Raw genomic sequence first — 21562 nt, forward strand, 5'->3', positions numbered from 1 at the left:
TCTTGCATCTTCAAAGCCAACACATTCTGTCACTGACTCGGCTTCTGTTATCACATTGCTGCCTTTGATCCTTTGCTCATGTCCCCCTCTTAGAAGGAACCCTTCGAGTCCACTCGGGTAACCCATCATAATCTCATCTCAAAATCCTTATTTTGGTTTATTCTGCAAAGTGCCTTTTGCTGTGAAGGCCGTGTTCACAGGTTTCAGGTATTATTAGGACATTGACACTTGGCTGGAGGTGGGGAGGGCACCATTCAACTTAACCACAGGCAAGTTCATTGGAGACATTCATGAGGGGCGGATATGAGTAGGGTGGCACTTTAGGCCAGCCATGTGTCAAGTTCAAGGTTCTTTTATTTTCTTTCTCAGTGTCATTATCAACTAACACATCACAAATTTGCAAATAAATAAATGAAAGCCTGATGGGTGTGAAAAATGGCCACCTTCTCCAACCCCACCTTGTTCTTTAACAACTTCACTCTCCAGTTTATGACAAAGTATGCCATCCACTGTCTCTCTCTGCTGTGTTCCCTGTGGGACAGTGCCTATCCCTCTGCTCTTACCTTTCCTGCAGACAAAGCAAGCCCCTGTGGCTCCCCACTCTTCCTAAGGCAACTCAAAAGTCACTGCTGTCCCCACATTCCACTTGCTGGTATTCTCATACATTTGCACATTTATAGCATTTATGAAATTAAGCACACTAGGCCACGAGAAAGAGAGTCTAGTGTTGAAGCCCAAATTACAGAGATTAAGTGAAAATTACATCAATTAAACCAGAAATAAAAATGAGCACGTTGCATTTTCAATTTAGTTTTAAATGGTGTTTCTTGGCCCATGAAAGTCCCAAATATAGTTCACACAGAACAGTAATCATCAACTTCTCATAACAGAAACTCCAAGTTCATGTATTGTTACCTACTGTTTTTGTTTTTCTTTTTGGATAAGAGTGGAGTAGCAACATCCTACATCTTACGGTCTAATTTCAGATTATTTCATCTATTTCTAAATTCCACACTTGTTGATTTCCTTTCCTTAGATATCCCAGATTTCTCTGCCTCATTTCCCTCTGTTTTATTTCTAAATTCCAAAGTCCGTATTATTGCCTCTGCTACCTCTTCATAAGGCTCGGACTGAAGAGAAAGCTCCCCTGACCTCTGATTCCTGGTGGCGAGAATCGAAACTCAAATACCGCTGAGATGAGAAAGGAAACCGAAACTCGCTTCCGAGGTACTAAAGACGGCTGAGGCGGCTCCCCTCCGCGCAGTTCAACGCTGGTCCAGGGTTCCCTGCAGTTTCCCTCGGCCCGGCTCCCGGTTCCCTGTCCGCTGCTACTCCCCTCTCGCGGAGCGCGCGGAGCGGCGGCTCTTCGAACACAGCAGGTCGGGGTTCCGAGTCTGGAGTCTGGGTCAAGGAGCGGGTGGTACTCCGGGACCCCACGTAGGGCTGGCGGCGGTGTGTGTGCCCAGGTGAAGGGTTCCTTGTAAAGGGGACTGGAACGACGTTGCCGGCGGGGGCTCTAGGTCTTGGATCAAAGAGGGAGGTGGTCCGGCAGTGCCGGTCGGGTGGGCGCCCCAGCCTGGGGTGCGGGGAGTTGCTGATGCCACTGGGCTCCCGAAGGCGGTGGTGGAGGAGCTTCTGCTGGCTCGGATGCAAGGGTAGGGGGCGGGACGGTTACCAGAAGTAAGGGACCCCTGTGATGAACTCGGACGTCTAAAGTCTGAAGGAGAGGGGAGAGTGTCAGGCCTCTGAGTTATTGAGGATAACCAAGACACTGTATGTCTACACACACACACACACACACACACACCCGCACCTCAGCCAAAACACAGCAAAGATATTGGCACCAGCACGCAGTTTTGTCCTCTGTGCGGAATCTCACACCCAATTCAAAACTTGTAGAATCAGAATCTACATTTTAATAAGATCTCCCAGATGATTCGCACCCTTAAATTTCAGTGGCTTAACAGAATAAGAATTTATTTCTTGTATAAAAGTTAAAAGAATATATTCGTGGTTTATGGTATGTATTAGTTTTCTATTGCTGCATTACAAATTATCACACATTTAGTGGCTTAAATCAATAGAAATGTATTACTTTACAATCTGCGTGGATCAGAAGTTCTGGCACAGGTTAACTGAGTCCTTCACCCAGCGTCTCACCAGGCTGAAAAGAAGGTGTCTGTTGAGGCTGCCATCTCATCAAGGCTCTCTGGATGCTCACTCAGGTTGTTGGAAATATCCAAGTCCTTAAAGCTGTGGAACTGAGGTTCCCTGTTTTCTTGCTGGCTGTTGGCTAGGGGTTACTCTCAACCTTTCACTTCTGCCCTCAGGTCCTAGCCACATGGCTCTCTCACAACACCATGGCTTATGTCTTCCAAGCCAGCAGGAGAATTTCTCACTTGTCTGCCATGATAATGCAACCTCGTCATAGGAGAGGCTATTCCATTAAACTCACAGGTCCTGCCCACACTCAGGAGAGGAGACTGGAGGGGCATGTAGACCAGGGTGGCAGGATTTATGGAGCCCATCCTGATCTCTGCTCACTGCTGGTTAGCTTTTCTCCTGTGTTTCAGGGGTGTGATTCCTTCCATCAGAGGGCTCCACCATTCCCCAGGGCCTTCTCTGAATTGGGCCATCTCCCCTCTAATACATAACCCACAATTTCTCGTTTTCCCTCTTTCTCTTCTTTTCTTTCTTTTTAAGATTGTTTAAATCAGAATTCAAATAAGATATTGATACTGCTGTGACCAGATACATCTGTCATAATGTCTTTCATCCTCTTGTAATTTTTTTGTTAATAAGTGGGTCCCCCCCCCCCCCACTGCCCACTTTGGTCTTGTAGAGATTCTTCTGGTGCTCCTGATACCATTTAATATGTTCCTTTGTCTTCTAAATGTTTTGCCATTGTTACTAGAGCTTTGATCAAATTCAGGTTTAATTTTTGTTTTTGTTTTTTGGCTAGTGTATTTCGATGGTGGTGCAGTTGTTCTGTGCAGTTGTTCTGTACAGTTGTTCTGTACAGTTGTTCTGAAAGCAGACATTTGCTTCTCCATTTTTTTTCCTGCTATCACCTGAAGTACCAAGATCTGTTAATTCAATAGGAGTTGTAAAATCATTATTCCCTCTCCTTATTAGCTGGATTTCCTCCAGCTAATGGAAATGAAACTTTCCATTTCCATTATTTGGTAACCCAATGGTACAGTACTTATATGAAAGGCAGATTAATATCTTGATTTTAGAAATCCTTAATTTTTTTTAATTTTAAAGATTTTAGTTATTTATTTTTTAGAGAGGTAAAGGCAGGGAAGAAGAGAGGGAGAGAAACATCAATGTGTGGTTGCCTCTGGAGCACCCTCGGTGCTGGGGACTTGACCCACAACCCTGGCATGTGCCCTGACTGGAAATCAAACCAACATCCCTTTGGTTCACAGGCAGGCACTCAATCCACTGAGTCTCAACAACCAGGGTCTTAATTTTTGATATGTTATCTTTAGATGCTATCTATAGACTTTCTGCTATGAAAAATGAGGAACTTATTATATACTCTCTCTTCCTACTATTCATCCCTTTCTGAACTTTCCCATTTGGTTAATTACTGTTATTTTTATATCATCAGGGTTAATCATAATTTATAGTATTTTGAGACTTAAATTCTTGTGATTTACTTCTATGTTGAGTCAAAAATGGAAAATCAGTAAATAGTAGTTACAAAAATATGATTATGTACACATTATTCATTATAGAAGCAATCTATATGTTTGGCTGGGAAATGTGGTACTAGATCATTAAAGCTACTATTTGAAATTGATACTGTGAACCTAAAAATAACAGTGAGAGGAAATAAGCTCTTCTTTAAGATAAATAAGAAGAGCTATTTGGGAAGAACTGATTCAGGTAGAGGCCCAAATAATGTTCTGATTAGGAGACAAAGGCAAGGGTATTTATAAGAAAAGAGAACGATTACATCAGTGGAAGAATGACATTTCTGTTGGTGCAGATATGTACCATAGTGGCCCTAATTCTAAACAATCTCTAGAAATTTTAGTCTGGTAGACATCAGTTTGGTAGTCATAATATCTGCTTTCTTGTTATCTTTGCAGAAGTTCTTTGGGACAAAGTGTTGCTTTAGGCCCCTTGCTGAGGTCATTTTGCCTTGTTTTAACATTCCAGACATTTGAGGGTAAGACCTGCAAGGCAGTTCCTCTGGCATGGCAGATCTGGCTCCATTTTAAAGTGGTTCCATTTAGGTTTTTTAAAATATTTTACCTCTTTTTGATCAAGATATTTCCTTGAAAGTGTCACTGGCCAATAAAAAAAGCAACAACCCCAGCAGTAGTCAGTTATTATAAGCATTATTGGTTCTTTCTTGTCAGGTGGCTCCTTTTGGGTATGTCATGCTGTTGTTGGTCCCTCATCACCAGGAAGATTCATTCCTGGTAGGTCACGTCCCATGTAGCAGGGAAAGTGGTTTTCTTTTTCTTAGGAATGTTAGGCCACATTCGAGCAACAAGAGGACCAGATAAAAGGAAGGCTTTTCAGTCATATTTCTTTAAGGGCAAACATTTTCTGTAGCTTCTTGAGGTTTCGCATATGCAGTCTCATAGGCCTTAGTAGTCATTTCAAAATATTGAACAACTATTACCTAGGTGATGTGTATAACATCGAGCTATTGCAACAAAGTTTCATAACAGCAAACACTTCTATAATAACAAACAAAATGAAGAACAGATTTGAACTAGAAGGTAATATTTGAGGGCAGTTAGCTGAAGATATTAAAAAAAATGAGGTATCATTGGGCACTATACTTAATCATTGGCTTGTACTCATAATTTATTTAGTTCTATCTTTATTTTACCAGAGGTGTATTTTTTTTAATCTAAGTACAGCAAAGGCATTAATAACAGAGCACACCCCACCTTGCTTAGACAAGATATGGTCAAGAGCAATATTTTTTTGTCTATTATAACTAATGCAAAGAAATGTAAAGATTTTTCCTGGTTGATTATTGCAGTGGTGGTTATTGTAAACCTGCCCAAGGAAAAAGTAATTTCCAAATCTCGTAACTTTATTAGAGTTGATATCACCAGGCATGAAGTATCCTTAGCTATGTATGTACCAAGTTGCCCATTTTGACCTGTGAAGTAGGTTAAAAATGATGCCCGATGTTGAGTTTCTTTCTAGTCAGAAATTAAGGGGGAAAAAGGAAGTGGTACTTATTCTAGTATGTACTTAGCCTCATATTATTTGCGATATATTAAGGAATTAAAGTAAGGAAAAAAAGGAAATATAAATGGTTAAACAATACAGTCCGAGTCTGTAATAATCTTGGATTCGTTGTTCACAACAGATGTCATCAGCTTCATTTCCTATAACGTAAAAATTTCAAATCCTAGATTGACTGAACCATCAAATTAGGTGTAAGAGATTTCTTTCCATGGGGAAGCATGCATCCAAGAGTCAACATCTCTAAATTCAATCATACATGGATTAGTGAAGAGTACCTGAAATTTTAGAGGGATCAGACAGATACGAAAAGAAAAATGCCTTTTTTTTTTTGATAAACGATTTAATTCTGTTTACAAGAGTATAATTTAACAAATTGCTGTAGGTCGTAGGTAACTTAGGGGCATTTTATTCTTATATCTGAAAGATAAAGATAAAAATCAGTAATATATCATATAAAAATCATAAAATTATATCTCCATCAGTTCATTCAGTCCCATGTTATTAATTCTTATTGATCTTGATCTTTTTGTTAGCAGTTTTATGAATCCAGTTTTTCCTTAGAGTTCTGTAAGCCTTTATCCATTTCAGTGTTATGTTTGTTTGTTTTTTAAATTTCCCCACAACGAGTCCTGTGCCCTGACCAGGAATCGAACCAATAACCTTTCAGTTTACAGGATGCTGCCCAACCAATTGAGCCACACCTGCCAGGGCTAATGTTATATTTTTAAAATCACTAGAAATCTGTATTTTAGAGTACTTCTCAGGGTTTTCTTTTTTTAATGAATCTTTGAAAATGAAATATATTTGTAAGAATATTTCCCCCCAGAGTATCAGAGTAAAAGAGTATTTGTCTGTACACAATGAAAGACTTAAAGTGGCTATGATTAAAAAATCTGGCTGGCGTAGCTCAGGGGATTGAGCACGGGCTGCAAAACAAAGTGTTGCAGGTTCAGTTCCCAGTGAGGGTACATGCCTGGGTTGCAGGCCATGACCCCCAGCAATTGCACATTGATGTTTCTCTCTCTCTCTGTCTCCGTCCCTTCCCTCTCTAAAAATAAGTAAATAAAATCTTTTAAAAAATTAGAAAAATAAAAAATGAAAAATCTGGTGAGGGTTCATATTCATACATATTTAAATGATGTACAATAATTGACTTAGTTATTCATTTCAAACTTAGTTTGACCATATATAATTTTTTTTTGGATCCCTTCTCCACAAACCCTGTACAACTTCCACCAACCTCCTGCAATGTACACAAACCTTTTGCAACTTGCATACACCTTTCATTTTTTTGTCTTGTCATTTCCTTCCTTATAGTAAAACAATATTTTTACTTTAGGACAAAATTATTTTCCTTTTCTTTTTCTTCACCAAAGGGGGAAAACACACATGTACTTCATATCTTCCTTATCTCAAAATCATATTCTCTTCTTTCTCTCAACAAAAGCACATTTTTGTGCTTCATATTTTCTGCTAATAAAAACATAATCCTATATTTTATATGCAGTCATTTAAAAATTATTTTTAGTAGTTTGTAAAAAGCCATAGCTCTTATACAAATCAATTTGTTTTTTTTTCAAGATTTTATTTATTTTTAGAGGGGGGGGAAGAGAGGGAGAGAAACATCAATGTGTGGTTGCCTCTCAAGCGCCCCCCTACTGGGGACTTCACCTGGACCACAACCCAGGCACGTGTCCTGACTGGGAATCGAACCGACAATACTTTGGTTTGCAGGGTGGCAATCCACTGAGCCACTCCAGCCATAGCAACAAATCAATTTTGGTAAGGGAGCATATAGCAGTTTATATTTTAAAAAGTCCACTTTTTTCCCCCCTTCAATTTCTCTGGGCAATGATTTGCTTAGTTTCTTGGTGTTTACATTTCAAAGACATGGTAAGTTTTGTAACTTTCAGGGACAGAGAAAGACTGTAAGTTATTTAGCATTATTTATTTGACTATGCTTCTCTTATATTTTAACATACCAAATAAGCTGAATTAGTTTATTCTGCTTTTTTATTTTTAATATATTTTATTGATCAAGCTATTAGAGTTGTGTCACTCTTTTTGCATTTGCCCTCCTCCACCCAGTACACCCATTTCCTCCAACAATTCCCACTCCCCGCCCCCCCCCTGCCCACTTAGATCATGTGCATGGGTCATGCATATAAGTTCTTTGGCTACTCTATTTCCTATACTGTTCTTAACACCCCTCTGTTTTGTACCTACTAATTTGTACTTCTTAATTCTTGCAAGTTTGCCCCCTTCCCCCTCCCTACCGATAACCCTCCAAATGATCTTGATATCTATGATTCTGTTCTTGTTCTTGTTTGCTTGTTTTTTTAGATTCAATTTTTGATAGTTGTGCATTTATTGCCATTTTAATGTTAATCATTTTGATCTTCTTTTTCTTATATAATTCCCTTTAATATTTCATATGCTAATGGCTTGGTGATGATGAACTCCTTTAGTTTTACCTTGTCTGGGAAGCACTTTATGTGCCCTTTAATTCTAAATGATAGCTTTGTTAGATAGAGTCATCTAGGTTTGTAGTGCCTTGCTTTTCATCACTTTGAGTACTTCTGGCCAGTCTCTTCTAGCCTGTAAAGTTCTATTGAGAAAGTGATTTTGATTTCTTCTGTCAGAAATCACCTGACAGTCTTTTGGGACCTCCTTTGTAGGTAACTATCTATTTTTCTCTTGCTGCTTTTCAGATTTTCTCTTTTATCTTTAACCTTTGACATTTTAATTATGATGTGTCTTGGTGTGGTCATCTGCCTCCATCTTGTTTGTGACTGTCTGTGCTTCCTGGACTTATATTGCCTACTTCCTTCAACAAACTAAGGAAGTTTTCTTTCATTATTTTTCAAATAACTTTTCAATTTCTTGGTCTTCCTCTTCTCCTTCAGGTACCCGTATGATTTGGATGTTGATACAGTTGAAGATGTTCCAGAGACTCCTGAGGCTGTCCTAATTATTTTGAATTCTTTTTTTTCTTACTGTTTTGATTGGAAAATTTTTCTTCCTTATGTTCTAAATTGTTGATTTGATTATCAGCTTTATCCCCTCCACTATTGGTTCCCTGAAGATTTTTCTTTATTTCACTTAATGTAACCTTCATTTCTGCCTGGGTCTTTTTTATGCTGTTGAAGTACCCAGTGAGTTCCTTGAGCATCCTGATGACCAGTGTTTGAACTCTGCATCTGATAGCTTATTTATCTCCATTTTGTTTAGTTCTTTTTTATTTTTAGTTTTGTTCTATTCTTTCATTTTGGCCATAGTTCTTTGTTTCCTCATTTTGTCAACTCTCTGTGTTTGTTTCTGTGTATTGGGTAGAGCTGCTTTGACCCCCTGTCTTAGTACTAAGGCCTATTGTAGAAAAGCACATCTGTAAATTGTATGGGGTGGAGCCTAAGGTAATTGCTAAGGTAGGGCAATCTGTGTGACCACTGTGGCTCTGTGTATGGGGAGGGTTGGGAGAGAGGACGATGCTGCTGCCTGGCTTCTGGGGTTCTCCCTCAGAGGAAGCCGTCTCCCAGCACTTGCCCTATACCAGTCACTTCACTTTCTCCCCATATGCCTCTGGTGCCCTTCCAGCTGTTGCGCTGGTGTTGAATCCCAGGGTGGGTGAAAATCCTAAATCTGTTGCAGACGTGTAAGAGGAATTTCCTAAGAGTCCCCCAGTTTCTTCTGCTGCCCTAATCCCCAATGGTTTTTACAGCCAGAAGTTGTGAGGACTTACTTATCTTCCCAATGTTGGAACGCTGGGTTGGGTGTTCTGGTCTGGGGCTGGGATCCCTAGCTTCTGAGGGATCCCTCCTCATTTTTATCTACCACACATGGTTGTGGGACTGCTGGTTCTGTCTTTCCATGCCTCTCCACATCTCTGCCCTTCCTTCCTGTCTGGATGAATGTGGCTTCTTTAAGTCCTTGATTTTTGGACTTTCATACAGCTTGATTTTGTGACTATTATGCATGATGTTAGTCTTGTAGTCTAGCTATAATTTTTTCTGTAGTTTTTCATGGAGGCCAGGTGTGTTTACTTATGCCTACTTCTTCCATTTTACCCTTTTTATAAAGAGAGACATTTTCTTTGAAATGTTTCAGAAGCCCTGTGGAATATCCCAGTTTTTCCTAGGTCAATAAGATTTAATTTAGAATATCTGGTCTTGGGAAGTTTCTCAAACATATCAAAAAATTTTAAAACATTTGCTTAAATAAAATCAGAGGTCATTGTGGAACAACACTTAATGAAATAATACTTAATTATTCATTTTTAAAAAGTGACAAAATATTTCAAAGACAAATACAGAATATTACAGTACATACAATATTACAATACATAGCAAAATTCAGCTATTTTAATATTAAAAAGACTTGGTTTACTTAAGCAATTAAAGATTGATTCTAAAAAATACAGAAAATCATTTATATAAAGCATAATATCTTCTTAAATAATCTTTTTAAAGAATATATCAATAGTACAGAACAATTTTGTTTTTTTAGCAGAGAAATTGCATTAAGTTTTAGCTTTACATAAGCACACCATTGATATTAAAACCTAATTAAAAATAATAACCCTTACTGTAGGAAATTTAATTTTAGCCAGCTTAATTATAAGAGATAAATTTTTTAAATAACCAGGACAGTTTCTATTTCTTAATTTATATGAGAACTTAATTTCTCTAAGCCAGTTAAAGAGCCCTCTTTATAAATCAAGTTTATTCACTCTTTGGAGGCAGACATACATATATAGAGAAAGAGACAGATGAACAGAGACCTGATGGTTTTAATAAAAAAAATTTTTTTAGCCACGAGACAGGGAAAATCCTTTAACTTATAATAGTTGTAATAAGTTAAGTTTATTCATTCAGGTGGCTAAGACCTGTAAGATTTGTATTTGTCTTCAAAAAACAATTTTTTTAAGGAGACTGAAGGGAGGAGACTGCTTAGACAAGGGGACCTTTTCGGCCACTTGTGGTTTTCTTCCTTTGGTTTGTTTAGGGTCAGGCAGTTGTGGACTGTGTCTGCGTTTCTGGTTATTTAATACTAGAAAGACCTTAAAAACTACTGTAGCCTAAAAATTTTATTCGACTTCTAAATTTTCCAAATTTTTAATCATAGAGTTAATAAATTATTTGAAATATCTTGTCAGATTTTAGGTAGAACAAACAGTAAGAAATTTTATAGCCAAAGTTTCTTTTTAGGATTCTCTTAGGAAATTATTTTGTCTTAGAAACTTCTGATTCGTAACCACACATTCCATTGTCTGGGAGAGGTTTGGATTTCTTATGAATTTTTTTTTTCTTTTAATGGCAAACAACCTAAGAGACCCAGACAGGAAAAGGAAATAAAAGAGCAATGAAATGAGTACTACCAGAGGCTGACCTCCTTCCCCCTCAGGGCACTTCTTACTAGCCTGAGCCATGAAAACTGCACCTGAGGAAAAAACACTACTCTTCCCCAGGAGCTAGCAAGCTGCCACAACATCCTGTCACTCCTGAGCATCCTACAGCATGCTGGCCCTTAGGGCAATCACCCGCTTAGAGGAAAACGCCTCCTTTGAGGACAAACCTCTCCCTGGAGAGAAAAACCTCTCTGGATCTCAGATAAAATATTTGACCACAATCAGAAAAAGAGGGAAGTTCAAACCTAAGAGGGCTTCACAGTCTGGGAGGCAGCCGCCCGAGGAGGTGGTGAGCACAAAGCAGGCGGTGTAGGTGCCACGTCTGGTTCCAGGAGGCGCTGGACTCTGGAGGTGAGGTGACTGTAGTAGGTCCTGTTTAATAGTCACCAGAATACTTTTCTAAATTCAAACTATCATAGATCCTCCTACTTTTCTTTCTTTTTTATTTGATGTTTTAATTCAACTTTTTATTTGGAAATAATTGAAGATGCACATGTTCTTGTAAGAAATAGTATAGAGAGATCCTGTGTGCCCTTTACCAAGTTACTCCAATGGTAACATAAGGTAAGACTATTATACGATATCACCTAAGACTACTGGCACTGATACAGCCAAGACCGTGAACAGGTCCATCACCACAAGCATCCCTCACCCTCTTTTATAGCCCCACCCCCTCCCATCCAGCTCTCAGCTCCTCCTTAACCTCTGGCAACCACCAGTGTAGTTTCCATTTCTATCATTTGCTCGTGTCAAGAATGTTACATAAATGGAATCATATAGTTTGTATACTTTCAGGATTTTCTTTACTCATTAAAATTCTTCGTAAATTCACCTAGGTTGTGAAATCAGTAGTTCAATTTTCTTTATTGTTGAGGAATATTCCATGGTATGAATATTAACAGTTTATTAAGTCATTCACTCATTGGAAATTATCTGGGTTGTTTACAATTTGGGGCAATTTGAAATAAATCTGCTATGCACATTTGTGTTCAAGATTCTGTGTTTCCATTCCATGTGATTGCTGGGTTGTATGGCAGTAACATGTTTAGTTTTTGAAAAAATTGCCGAACTGTTTACCAGAGTGGTTGTGCCATTTTGCACTCAAACCAGCAATGTAAGAGTGGTCCAGTTTCTCCCTATCCTTACCTGCATTTGGTGTTGTCACTATGTAAATTTTTCCCAGTTTTATTGAGAAATAGTTTACATATATCACTGTATCAGTTTAAGGCACACAGCATGATGGTTTGATTTATATATATTGTGAAGTGATTACTAAAAAATGTTTAGTTAACATCTACCTTCTCATAAAATATGCTTATTTTTCTTTATAACTTCCTTTAATTCTTCTGGATTGTCCATAGTTTCACTGTTTCTTGTTTTTTTTTCAACTTGCTATCTCTTTAAATAAAATTATCATTTAAAATAGGTAGTTGGTGGAATTCATGACTTCTTACATGTTTAGTAGTATTATCTTTTGGCCTCTTGTTGGGTTGAATGACTGGGAACAAAATTCTATTCTAAGTTCAAATTATTTTTCCCTGAGAACTTTAAAAACATTATTTTATCAAAACATCCAATAATGCTGCTCACTTAAATGAGTTGTAACTGTGTGCCAGATACTATTTTCATTAATTTGTATCTATCAGCGCATATATTAAATAGCTTGAAATCCCAACCAGAGGAGAGTACTATTACTCCCCATCCCCATCCCAATCCCAATTTTATTGATGAGCAAACTGAGACATAGAGAAAGTGAATAGTGTGCCTCAGGTTATAAACATTTCAGAACTCCCTTGGATTGAAACCAAGGGAGTCTGCCAACAGTGCCCATGCACTGAACCACTGCACATATGGTCTGCCTGACTTACAGTTCTTATGGCACCTCTTTGTCTTTCTCTTTGTTCTTGGAGCTCTGCAATGAGCTGGGTCTAAGTGTGGTTTTCTCTTTTGTCTTTATTTCTGCTCAGTACTTGTACAAATCTTTTTAATCCAAGAATGTCTATTTTTCTTTAACTTTGCTTTAATATTATTATATTACTCATTGTATCTTCGATTATTTTTATCTTCACCCCATTTTGGAATCTTAGTTCCACTGGAATTACTATGAGGTGTATTTATAACTTTTTGATTTATTCTTTTAAAAAAAGCTTATTTATTTATTTATTTATTTTTAGAGAGAGGAGAAGGGAGGGAGAAAAACATCAACATGTGGGAGAAACATCTATCAGTTGCCTCTCACACATCCCCAACTGCGGACCTGGCTGGCAAGCCAGGCATGCACCCTGACTCAGAATTGAACTGGAGACCCTATGGTTCACAGGTCTGTGCTCAAACCTCTGAACCACACCAGCCAGGGCTGATTTATTCTTTATATTTCTTAGCATTTTTTCTTTTCATTTTTGTTTTTTCTTCTGGTCTAAGAAATTTTCTAGATTTTTAACCCCTAGATTACTAACTTGAGATTTCAGCATGTCTATTTTATTGTTCTTCGTATGAATTTTTCTGAAATTATATTTTTATGAGCTTTTTCTGAAATTATATTTTTATGAGCTTTTTCTGAAATTATATTTTTATTTACTTTTTTGCTGTAACCATCTTTTTTTAAAAAATTAGATACCATTGTGACTATTGAGAACTTTAATTAGAACTTTTTGAAAGACTATTTTGTCCTGGAATCGTCTTTATTCATCTGGCTTCTTATTTCCCTCCCCTCAAGTGATTCTAATTTTTTAATACATGTTCACTTAGTGATTATGATGGTGGGTAGCTGGTTCTATTTTCCCCATTATGCTTCTTCATTAAATGAGAGTGAATAGGACATACGACTGTAAATTCTGTGTAAATGGTAAGGAAGGTATGACTCTGGGATAAAATTTAGTAAGGAAAGTTTCCTGTAGGATATGTGAGAAGAGAGTAGGCAGGAGGCTCTGGAATATCTTACTTGTCAAATTAACGAGAGTTTCATCCTGCCACTGTGGCCATTGTGGAAAAGTTATATATTGTCCAACAGCCACTCATGTTTCATTCATAACATCTTTAATTTAAAAACTATTATTTCTCTCACTTTATGTGTATTTTCTTTTCAAATGAAGTTGCTAGGATTTATTACTTTAGAGCTAACTACTTAATAAGTGAACTATTAGATACTTATTTTTTCCTAGGAGTACCATAAAATATTCCTGAGCCCTTAAGTGCACTGTGAATATCTGGGGACCTATGAATGAACTTATTTCATCCTGTAGAACCTGATACTATCTTTTCTGAAGATTCCCCTTCTATAACATATTTGGGATTAATTTTCTTTTGTCTACTTGGTTCTCACTGACCCATCTTTTCCATTTGAGCATAGTACCATTTGGAGAACTGAAGACAATATGGCTAATGTGCAATTAGTGAGGTTGAGGATCACATGAAATGCATGGCAGAGAGTTTTCAGGAAGATACCAGAACTTAAATCCAAGGCAAAAAGGTCCTTATAATCTGGGCCATACCTAATTTTCATCTACAGTCAAGTTACCCTGTGCTATGCCAGGTAGAATGACCTGTAGAGGCTCAAACTTGTCATGCTCTGAGTATTAAACCAGTGTCGTTTTGTTTCCTGGGATGCAATCTTCTATGTCTTTTACCTTTCCCTACAGGCTGAAATTCCTCATCATCTTTTCAGTGTGTCCTTGAAACCTCAGAACATAGGACCCTCACCCCTCCAGTTGATTGAAAAACTCATCTGATGGCTTCTTGTGCTGTTTCTGCTTGATCATTCAGTACATTGTACTGTTGGAGTTAATTCTCCTTAAACCCTTACCAGATTGTCAGGTAAAGGGGACTATATTTCATGCATATTTGGATATGTTGCAGGTACAATGCTTGGTAAGGAGTAGATGCTCTCTCTATATATCTTTAAAAAAAGATGGAATAACTGGGTGAGTCAGAGACCAAGCTTCTGATCCTGCCTCTATTGTCTCCTAAACATCCCAGCCCTTAGTCATTGCTTCTTTCTTCAGACTTACTCATTTTTACAGCCATATACTTCCTTGCATTATTAGTTTAACATTTAATATAATGTGTACCTCACCATTGTATATTCCTTAATGCCATGTAATATGTATCTATCAAGTTTCATAGCCCTAACACACTGTATGCATATTTGAAAAATGCCTCAATATTTGTTTCCTCTGACAAAAGGTCCAAGTGCATTTTCTTTGACTACTTTCATAGTTTTCTCAGCTACCTTTGCAGACACTTCCTCCTCTCTTGACATTTAGTAGATATTAGTGATCTGCAAAACTGAATTTTCCATCCTTTTCTTTTCTTCCATGATGCTGTGTCTTTCTGTTCAAGCAGGCTCATCTATACCCCTGACCTCACTTATCAAAGTACTCAGGTTACCCACATATTCAGGTCTACACCAGACCTTGTATTTGACTTCTAGAACTGTATATTTAATTACTTCCATGACATATCTGTGGCAAGTTTCACAAGCAAGTCAAACTCAGGTTGACCACAAATGAACTCATGATCTTTCCCTCAAAAATGGCCTTGTTCCAAGGTTTCCTGCCTAGGGGACAGCCTATTATATATTCTGTTGCATCAGGTAGAATCCTAGGGAGTTATCCTTGACAACCCTTGCACTCCTCTCTTCTCCATCCATGTCTGATTCATTACCAGTTCATACCAAGCTCATCTTCTAAATATTTAACATCAGTATGTGCTTCAAACTACCACCAAGCTCTTTTAGACCAAACTGTTGTCATCACTCTTCTAAACAATGGCTTTCTCTCTACTAACTGGCTCTTTCCTTCCTTCCTACCTATTCTCTGTGCTGTAGCCAGTATAACCTTTCAAAATGCAAAGCCAATCATAATACTAGCCTGCTTAAAATCTATCAGTGGATTTTAGGATCAAAGACTTGCCCTCAAAAGCTTTGAGTGCCCTTATATTCCTATAGTCGTCTCTAGCACAGTTGGCTTTTCTTTCACTCTCTACTCCAGCCTGGTTTCTTTTCAATATCTAGTTCCACCCACACTCTTTCATGCCACAGGGCTTTTGCACATGGTAGTATTCTCTTTGCCTGCCCTCTCACCTTGCTTAATTAATTCTTATTTTAACCTTCAGAAGTCAGCCTAACCTAAGCAATACTTCTCTGGGGAAGTTTCCTCTGACCTCTTTAACTTTCTCACATTTTTAACTTCCCATTCTTGAGATGATTATTAGATTGTTATTTGTCTTTCCTAAGGGATTTTAAGCTTCATGAGAACTGACAGTGTGTTGACTTTTGTATATTTTTGTATTCCCAGTGCTGTATGTTTTGTTTAACACAAAATAGTCATTCCATACTATTTGTTTGTGGAATAAATTTCTAATTTTTGTTTTCTTTTTGTAGGTCTGCCATTTTAATTAGTAACTGCCACTTAGAGGTACCCAAGTAGAGGATATTTGCTATACTTAATATTTTATCATTCAGGTTGGAGGCACAGGAAGCAGCAAGAATGGGTAATTTTCAATTTAAAATATTCATAATTTTAAAGTAGTGATTCTGTATGCTGTACAGTTTTAATAGAATTAAATAACTTTATTACTGTGTCTTTTGTTCAATAATATGTAAATGATAGCTCTTTTTAAACAGACAGGTTGAAAATAACCCATTTTCTTTCTCTCTCTCTTTTTTTAGGTTTAGAAGAATATACAGAGTTTTTAAAGAAAATGTCAGAGTTAATTTTGAATGAAATGCCAAAAGCTGAGTGAGTAATGTTGTAGTAATAAAAAGATGTAAAATTCTATATTATATTCCTATATATGTTTCTGACCTTAAAAAGACATCTGTTCCTGGCTGGCGTAGCTCAGTGGATTGAGCGCAGGCTGCGAACCAAAGTGTCCCAGGTTCGATTCCCAGCCAGGGTACATGCTTGGGTTGCAGGCCATAACCCCCAGCAACCGCACATTGATGTTTCCCTCCCTCCCTCTCTCTCTCTCTCTCTCTTTCTCTCTCCCTCCCTCCCTTCCCTCTCTAAAAAAAAGTGAATAAAAAAAAGATAAAAAAAAGACATCTGTTTATCTATATCATCATCGATCTTGGTATATATTATAGTATATTATATGTATGTATTTATATATGTGACTATGTAATACAGAAACTTCAGAGCTGTTTGATGGTGAATAGAAACAGGTTTTTCTTGCCTTCTCTATAGCTGTCAATGGATTCTTATTTTTTTTTATAAACTCATTGTTACAAAGGAATAAGATTGTTATAAAGGGATGAGATTGGTTAGGCAGGAAGGAAATGTAATACAGGTCTCTAGGATATGGGTGTTCATTCTTGAGGCTAATTGTGATTTTGCCATACGGCTTACATAATTTTCCCTATCACTTGGAGCCTGAGTGGGACTGATCCTGCCTTCTTTTATGAAAGATAGTCATGCATATGGGTGTATTTAAAAAGTCTTAGCATGGAATTTGACATAAAATAATTACTCAGTAAATTCAGCTGTGGATGATAGTGATAATAATAACAAGACTGCTACCTTTTTTGGACCTGATTTAATTTAATGTATTTTTTGTTTGCTTTCATTTTAGCTATTCCAGTATATTCAATGATTTTGTGGAATCTGAATTTTTTCTGATTGATGGAGATTCATTGCTTGTCATGTGCACATGTGAAAAATCATTAAAACAGGGGCAGGAGCTCCACTTCTTCTACCTGGTTGAACGCTACCTTGTGGATATCATTAATAAAGGAGGACAATTTGCCATAGTTTTCTTCAAGGTACTGTGTAATAGTTGATTTATTTTCTTTTTTTTCAGCTAAAAGTTTTTTTTAAATTTTATTTTAATCATTGTTCAAATACAGTTTTCTCCCTTTTACTCCCAATCCAGCCCCCCTCCCAACCCTCCCCACTTCCCTCCCATTACCACCCTCCCCCTAGTTTTTGTCCATGTGTCCTTTAAGTTTGTTCCCGTGAACCCAAGCTGTTGAGGAGGGTAGGAGCTCCTTCTTTCTTTCTGCTGCATAGAATTCCATTGTGTAAATGTACCATAGTTTTTTGATCCATTCATTCACTGATGGGCATCTTGGTTGCTTCCAGCATCTAGCTATTGTAAATTGTGCTGCTATGAACATTGGGATATATAGGTTCTTTTGGATTGGTGTTTTAGTATTCTTAGGATAGAGTCCCAGCAGTGGAATTGCAGGGTTCAAAAGGCAGATCCATTTTTAGTTTTCTGAGGAAGTTCCATACTGCTTTCCATAGTGGTTGTACCAATCTGCAGTCCCACCAGCAGTGCACTAGGGACCCCTTTTCTCCACAACCTCTCCAACACTTGTTGTTTGTTGCTTTGTTTATGATGGCCATTCTGTCTGGTGTGAAGTGATATCTCATTGTGGTTTTAATTTGCATCTCTCTGATAGCTAGTGATATTCAACATCATTTCATGTGTCTTTGGATTTTCTGTATGTCCTTCTTGGAGAAGTGTCTGTTCAAGTCCTTTGCCCATTTTTTAATTGGATTCCTTGTCTTCTTAGAGTGCAGCCATGTAAGTTCTTTATATATTTTGGAGATTAAACCCTTGTCTGAGGTATCATTGGCAAATATGTTTTCCCATACAGTTGGTTCTCTTTTAATTTTGATACTGTTTCCTTTAGCTGTGCAGAAGCTTTTAATTTTGATGAGGTCCCATTTGTTTATTCTTTCCTTTATGTCCCTTGCTCTAGGGGACAAGTCAGTAAAAAAGTTTCTGCGTGAAATATCTGAGATTTTCCTACCTACGTTCTCCTCTAGGACTTTAATGCTGTCATGTTTTATATTTAAGTCTTTTATCCACCTTGAATTTATTTTTGTATATGGTGTAAGTTGGTGCTCAAGTTTCATATTTTTGCATGTGGCCGTCCAGTTCTCCCAACACCATTTGTTGAAGAGGCTATTTTTACTCCATTTTTATGTTGCTGCCTCCTTTGTCAAATATTAATTGACCATAGAGACTTGGGTTTATTTCTGGGCTCTCTGTTCTGTTCCATTGGTCTATGTGCCTGTTTTTATGCCAGTACCAGGCTGTTTTGATTACAGTAGCCTTGTAGTATAGTTTAGTGTCAGGTATTGTGATCTCTCCTACTTTACTCTTCTTACTCAAAATTGCAGCAGCTATTCGGGGTCGTTTATGGTTCCATATAAATTTTTGAAGTGTTTGTTCTATGTCTGTGAAATATGCCATTGGTACTTTAATAGGAATTGCATTGAATGTGTAAATTGCTTTGGGTAGTATGGACATTTTAATGATATTAATTCTTCCAATCCCTGAACACGGTATATGTTTCCATTTGTTTGTGTCTTCCTTGATTTCTTTCCTGAGTGTCATGTAGTTTTCTGAATACAGGTCTTTTACCTCTTTGGTTAGATTTATTCCTAGATATTTTATTTTTCTTTTTGCTATTTCAAATGGGATTTTTTCCTTGATCTCTGTTTCTGCTGTTTCATTGTTGGTGTACAGAAATGCCTTTGATTTCTGGATATTGACTTTGTATCCCACTGTTTTGCCAAATTCATTTCTTAGGTCAAGCAGTTTTTGGTGGAGTCTATAGGATTTTCTATGTACACTATCATGTCATCTACAAACAGTGACAGTTTTGTTTCCTCCTTTCTGATTTGGATGCCTTTTATTTCTTTTTCTTGTCGGATTGCTGTGGCTAAAACTTCCAGTACTATATTAAATAGAAGTGGTGAAAGTGGACATCCTTGTCTTCTTCCTGATCTTAGTGGAAAAGATTTCAATTTTTACCCATGATTTATTTTCTATGATTAGGAAACTAAAACTAAAATTTATTATATTATAAAGGATTTTTATTATTAAAATATATCTATAACTATTTATAAAATTTTAAAGGAAGAACAAAAACAACTACCCAGAAAAAAATTTCAGTATTCAGAATTACATTTAAGACTATTCTCTATTCACAATAATGGGACTTTACTGTAAGAACACACAGGGTCAGGAAGAGGATGAGAAATCTTAATGAGCAGTGGTCTCATTGATCTCTGGGTTCCAGTCTTCCAAACTCTGTCTTTAAAACTCAACAGATAACTTATTTGATTCCAGAAGAATGTCAGATTCACTAATGCTGCTTCTTTATTATTTGCTCTATGGCAAATACCGCCAAGTGAACATATTTAGTCTGTTTTTTTAAAATTAAGAATGTGGTTAAATAAAATTTTAACAATTTCAAATACAGATATGTATAACCACTACCACCCTCTCCTCATCCTATCCCTGAAGGTAACCATCATGTTACTCTTAATGGATTTTGATGTATGTCTGTTCAGTCAGTTTGCAATCCACATTATTGTTAGATTTTTGAACATTGCTGACTGCTTGCAAGCAGTGTTTTGAATAAAGAGCCAGGGTTCTAGCCTAATGCTTACAGTTAGTTTATTACACTCATTTTGGTCTGTTGAGAAAAACCTGTGCTGCTGCAGGTCCACAGTGACCTGGGACAGTCCTCTTAGACAAAGCAATCCACCGCTGCTTCCTTTTCCTGGAAACACCTCTGCTTGGATGTATTTTTGTGTCATTTTTTTCTCTCTGAAATGATGTTGGAGAGGAGAAGAATTAGCGTGGGAAGGGAAAGTGAGATAAATCCTGAGTATTGCATGCCTCTTTATGAGGGAAACATGTATTTAAATCCAAGTGGTGGTTTATGGCAGGTGTTTGTGAAATGACAGTCAAGAATTAAGGGTTTATTCTCTGACTGTGAAACATAACAGACGTGTGTTGAAAATGATTCCTTCAATGACTTTAATGGTACGTGTTAATGAACTAAACTAGAAAATAACTAAATAACAATTTTAAAAATAATTATTTTACTCCTCCCACACAGGATGCTGAATATGCATATTTCAACTTCCCTGAACTTCTTTCTTTGAGAACTGCCTTAATTCTTCATCTTCAGCATAATAACACCATTGATGTTCGAACAACATTTTCTGGATGTTTATCACAAGAATGGGAAACTTTCTTGAAAGAGAGTTGCCCATATTTCCTGATAGTTGCAGATGAAGGCAAGAACCATCTACAAACACAGCTTTTCAACTTTTTAATCATTCAGTCTTGGGCAATGAAGGTCAATGCTGTGCTTTCCTCGGGGCAAACATCTGATATTCTTCGACTTTATGCGTACTTTATGCCAAGCAAAAACAATAACCGAATATTTTTCAATAAGGTAATTTATATCAAAAAGACAAATTTCTTCTAGACTTTTACAAAGTTTTCTAAATTACTTGACTCAGTTCTATTTTTTACCTCTTCTATGGAAATTGTCATAGTTTAACAGAGACGTGTAGAATGTTAATAACACTAATCTGAATGCAGTCATTTGTTGAGTACTCACTGTCATGACAATAGCGCTTGGTTCTTCCCATGAGTCATTTCATTTAACATTCACCACAGTCCTAGAAAGTTGGTGTTAGTATCATCTGTGTTTTGCAGATAAGGAAATTGATACTTGAATAATCAATTGCTTGTCATCAACACCAAATTAATAAGAGTTTGGATTTGAAAAGAGGCAGTCTGACTCTAGCCTTTGCTTGTTTAACTACTGTGCGGTGTACTGCCTTTGAATTAATGAAGGTCAGAAAGGCATTAAATTGGAGGGAGAAGTTACGTCTGTGTTGCTGAGACATACTAATGAACTGATAGTTAAAACATGTAGCTTTTAGTGAGAAAACCAGGGAGAAGTGATAAAGAAGGAAAATAGCTGAAATAAGTCTACTTTTTGATATTAAATCTAATACAATTTGAAAGTATTTAAAATTTTAGTTCCATGATCTTATTGTTTGGTTGTATTGGAATATTTGACAATTATTATATTGAACTTTTGGGAGTCAAAAGTACATACTGATTTTATAAATGAATCTAATTTCTGTTTAATTTTCACTACTTATAGTGAAA

At 37.1% G+C, this 21562-nt stretch overlaps 1 protein-coding gene across 3 annotated transcripts in view; it reads left to right on the plus strand.

The window, feature by feature from the left end:
- Positions 1 to 1215: 1215 nt before the first annotated feature.
- Positions 1216 to 21562, plus strand: part of LOC123813846 (probable ATP-dependent RNA helicase DDX60) — a 100550-nt gene continuing 80203 nt past the window's right edge. The window contains exons 1-6 of one of the 3 annotated variants that reach the window (XM_045831263.1): positions 1216 to 1379; positions 14269 to 14443; positions 16011 to 16120; positions 16299 to 16368; positions 17201 to 17390; positions 20493 to 20834. In XM_045831263.1, the coding sequence (XP_045687219.1) occupies positions 16117 to 16120; positions 16299 to 16368; positions 17201 to 17390; positions 20493 to 20834 (606 nt within the window). In that variant the 5' untranslated portion in view covers positions 1216 to 1379; positions 14269 to 14443; positions 16011 to 16116. The remainder of the gene's footprint in view (positions 1380 to 14268; positions 14444 to 16010; positions 16121 to 16298; positions 16369 to 17200; positions 17391 to 20492; positions 20835 to 21562) is intronic. The other 2 variants (XM_045831261.1, XM_045831262.1) reach the window with 2 other exon arrangements.

The sequence above is a fragment of the Phyllostomus hastatus genome, unplaced genomic scaffold, assembly GCF_019186645.2.
Source record: "Phyllostomus hastatus isolate PE091 unplaced genomic scaffold, TTU_PhHast_1.1 phas_contig_159, whole genome shotgun sequence".
Classification (NCBI taxonomy): domain Eukaryota; kingdom Metazoa; phylum Chordata; class Mammalia; order Chiroptera; family Phyllostomidae; genus Phyllostomus; species Phyllostomus hastatus.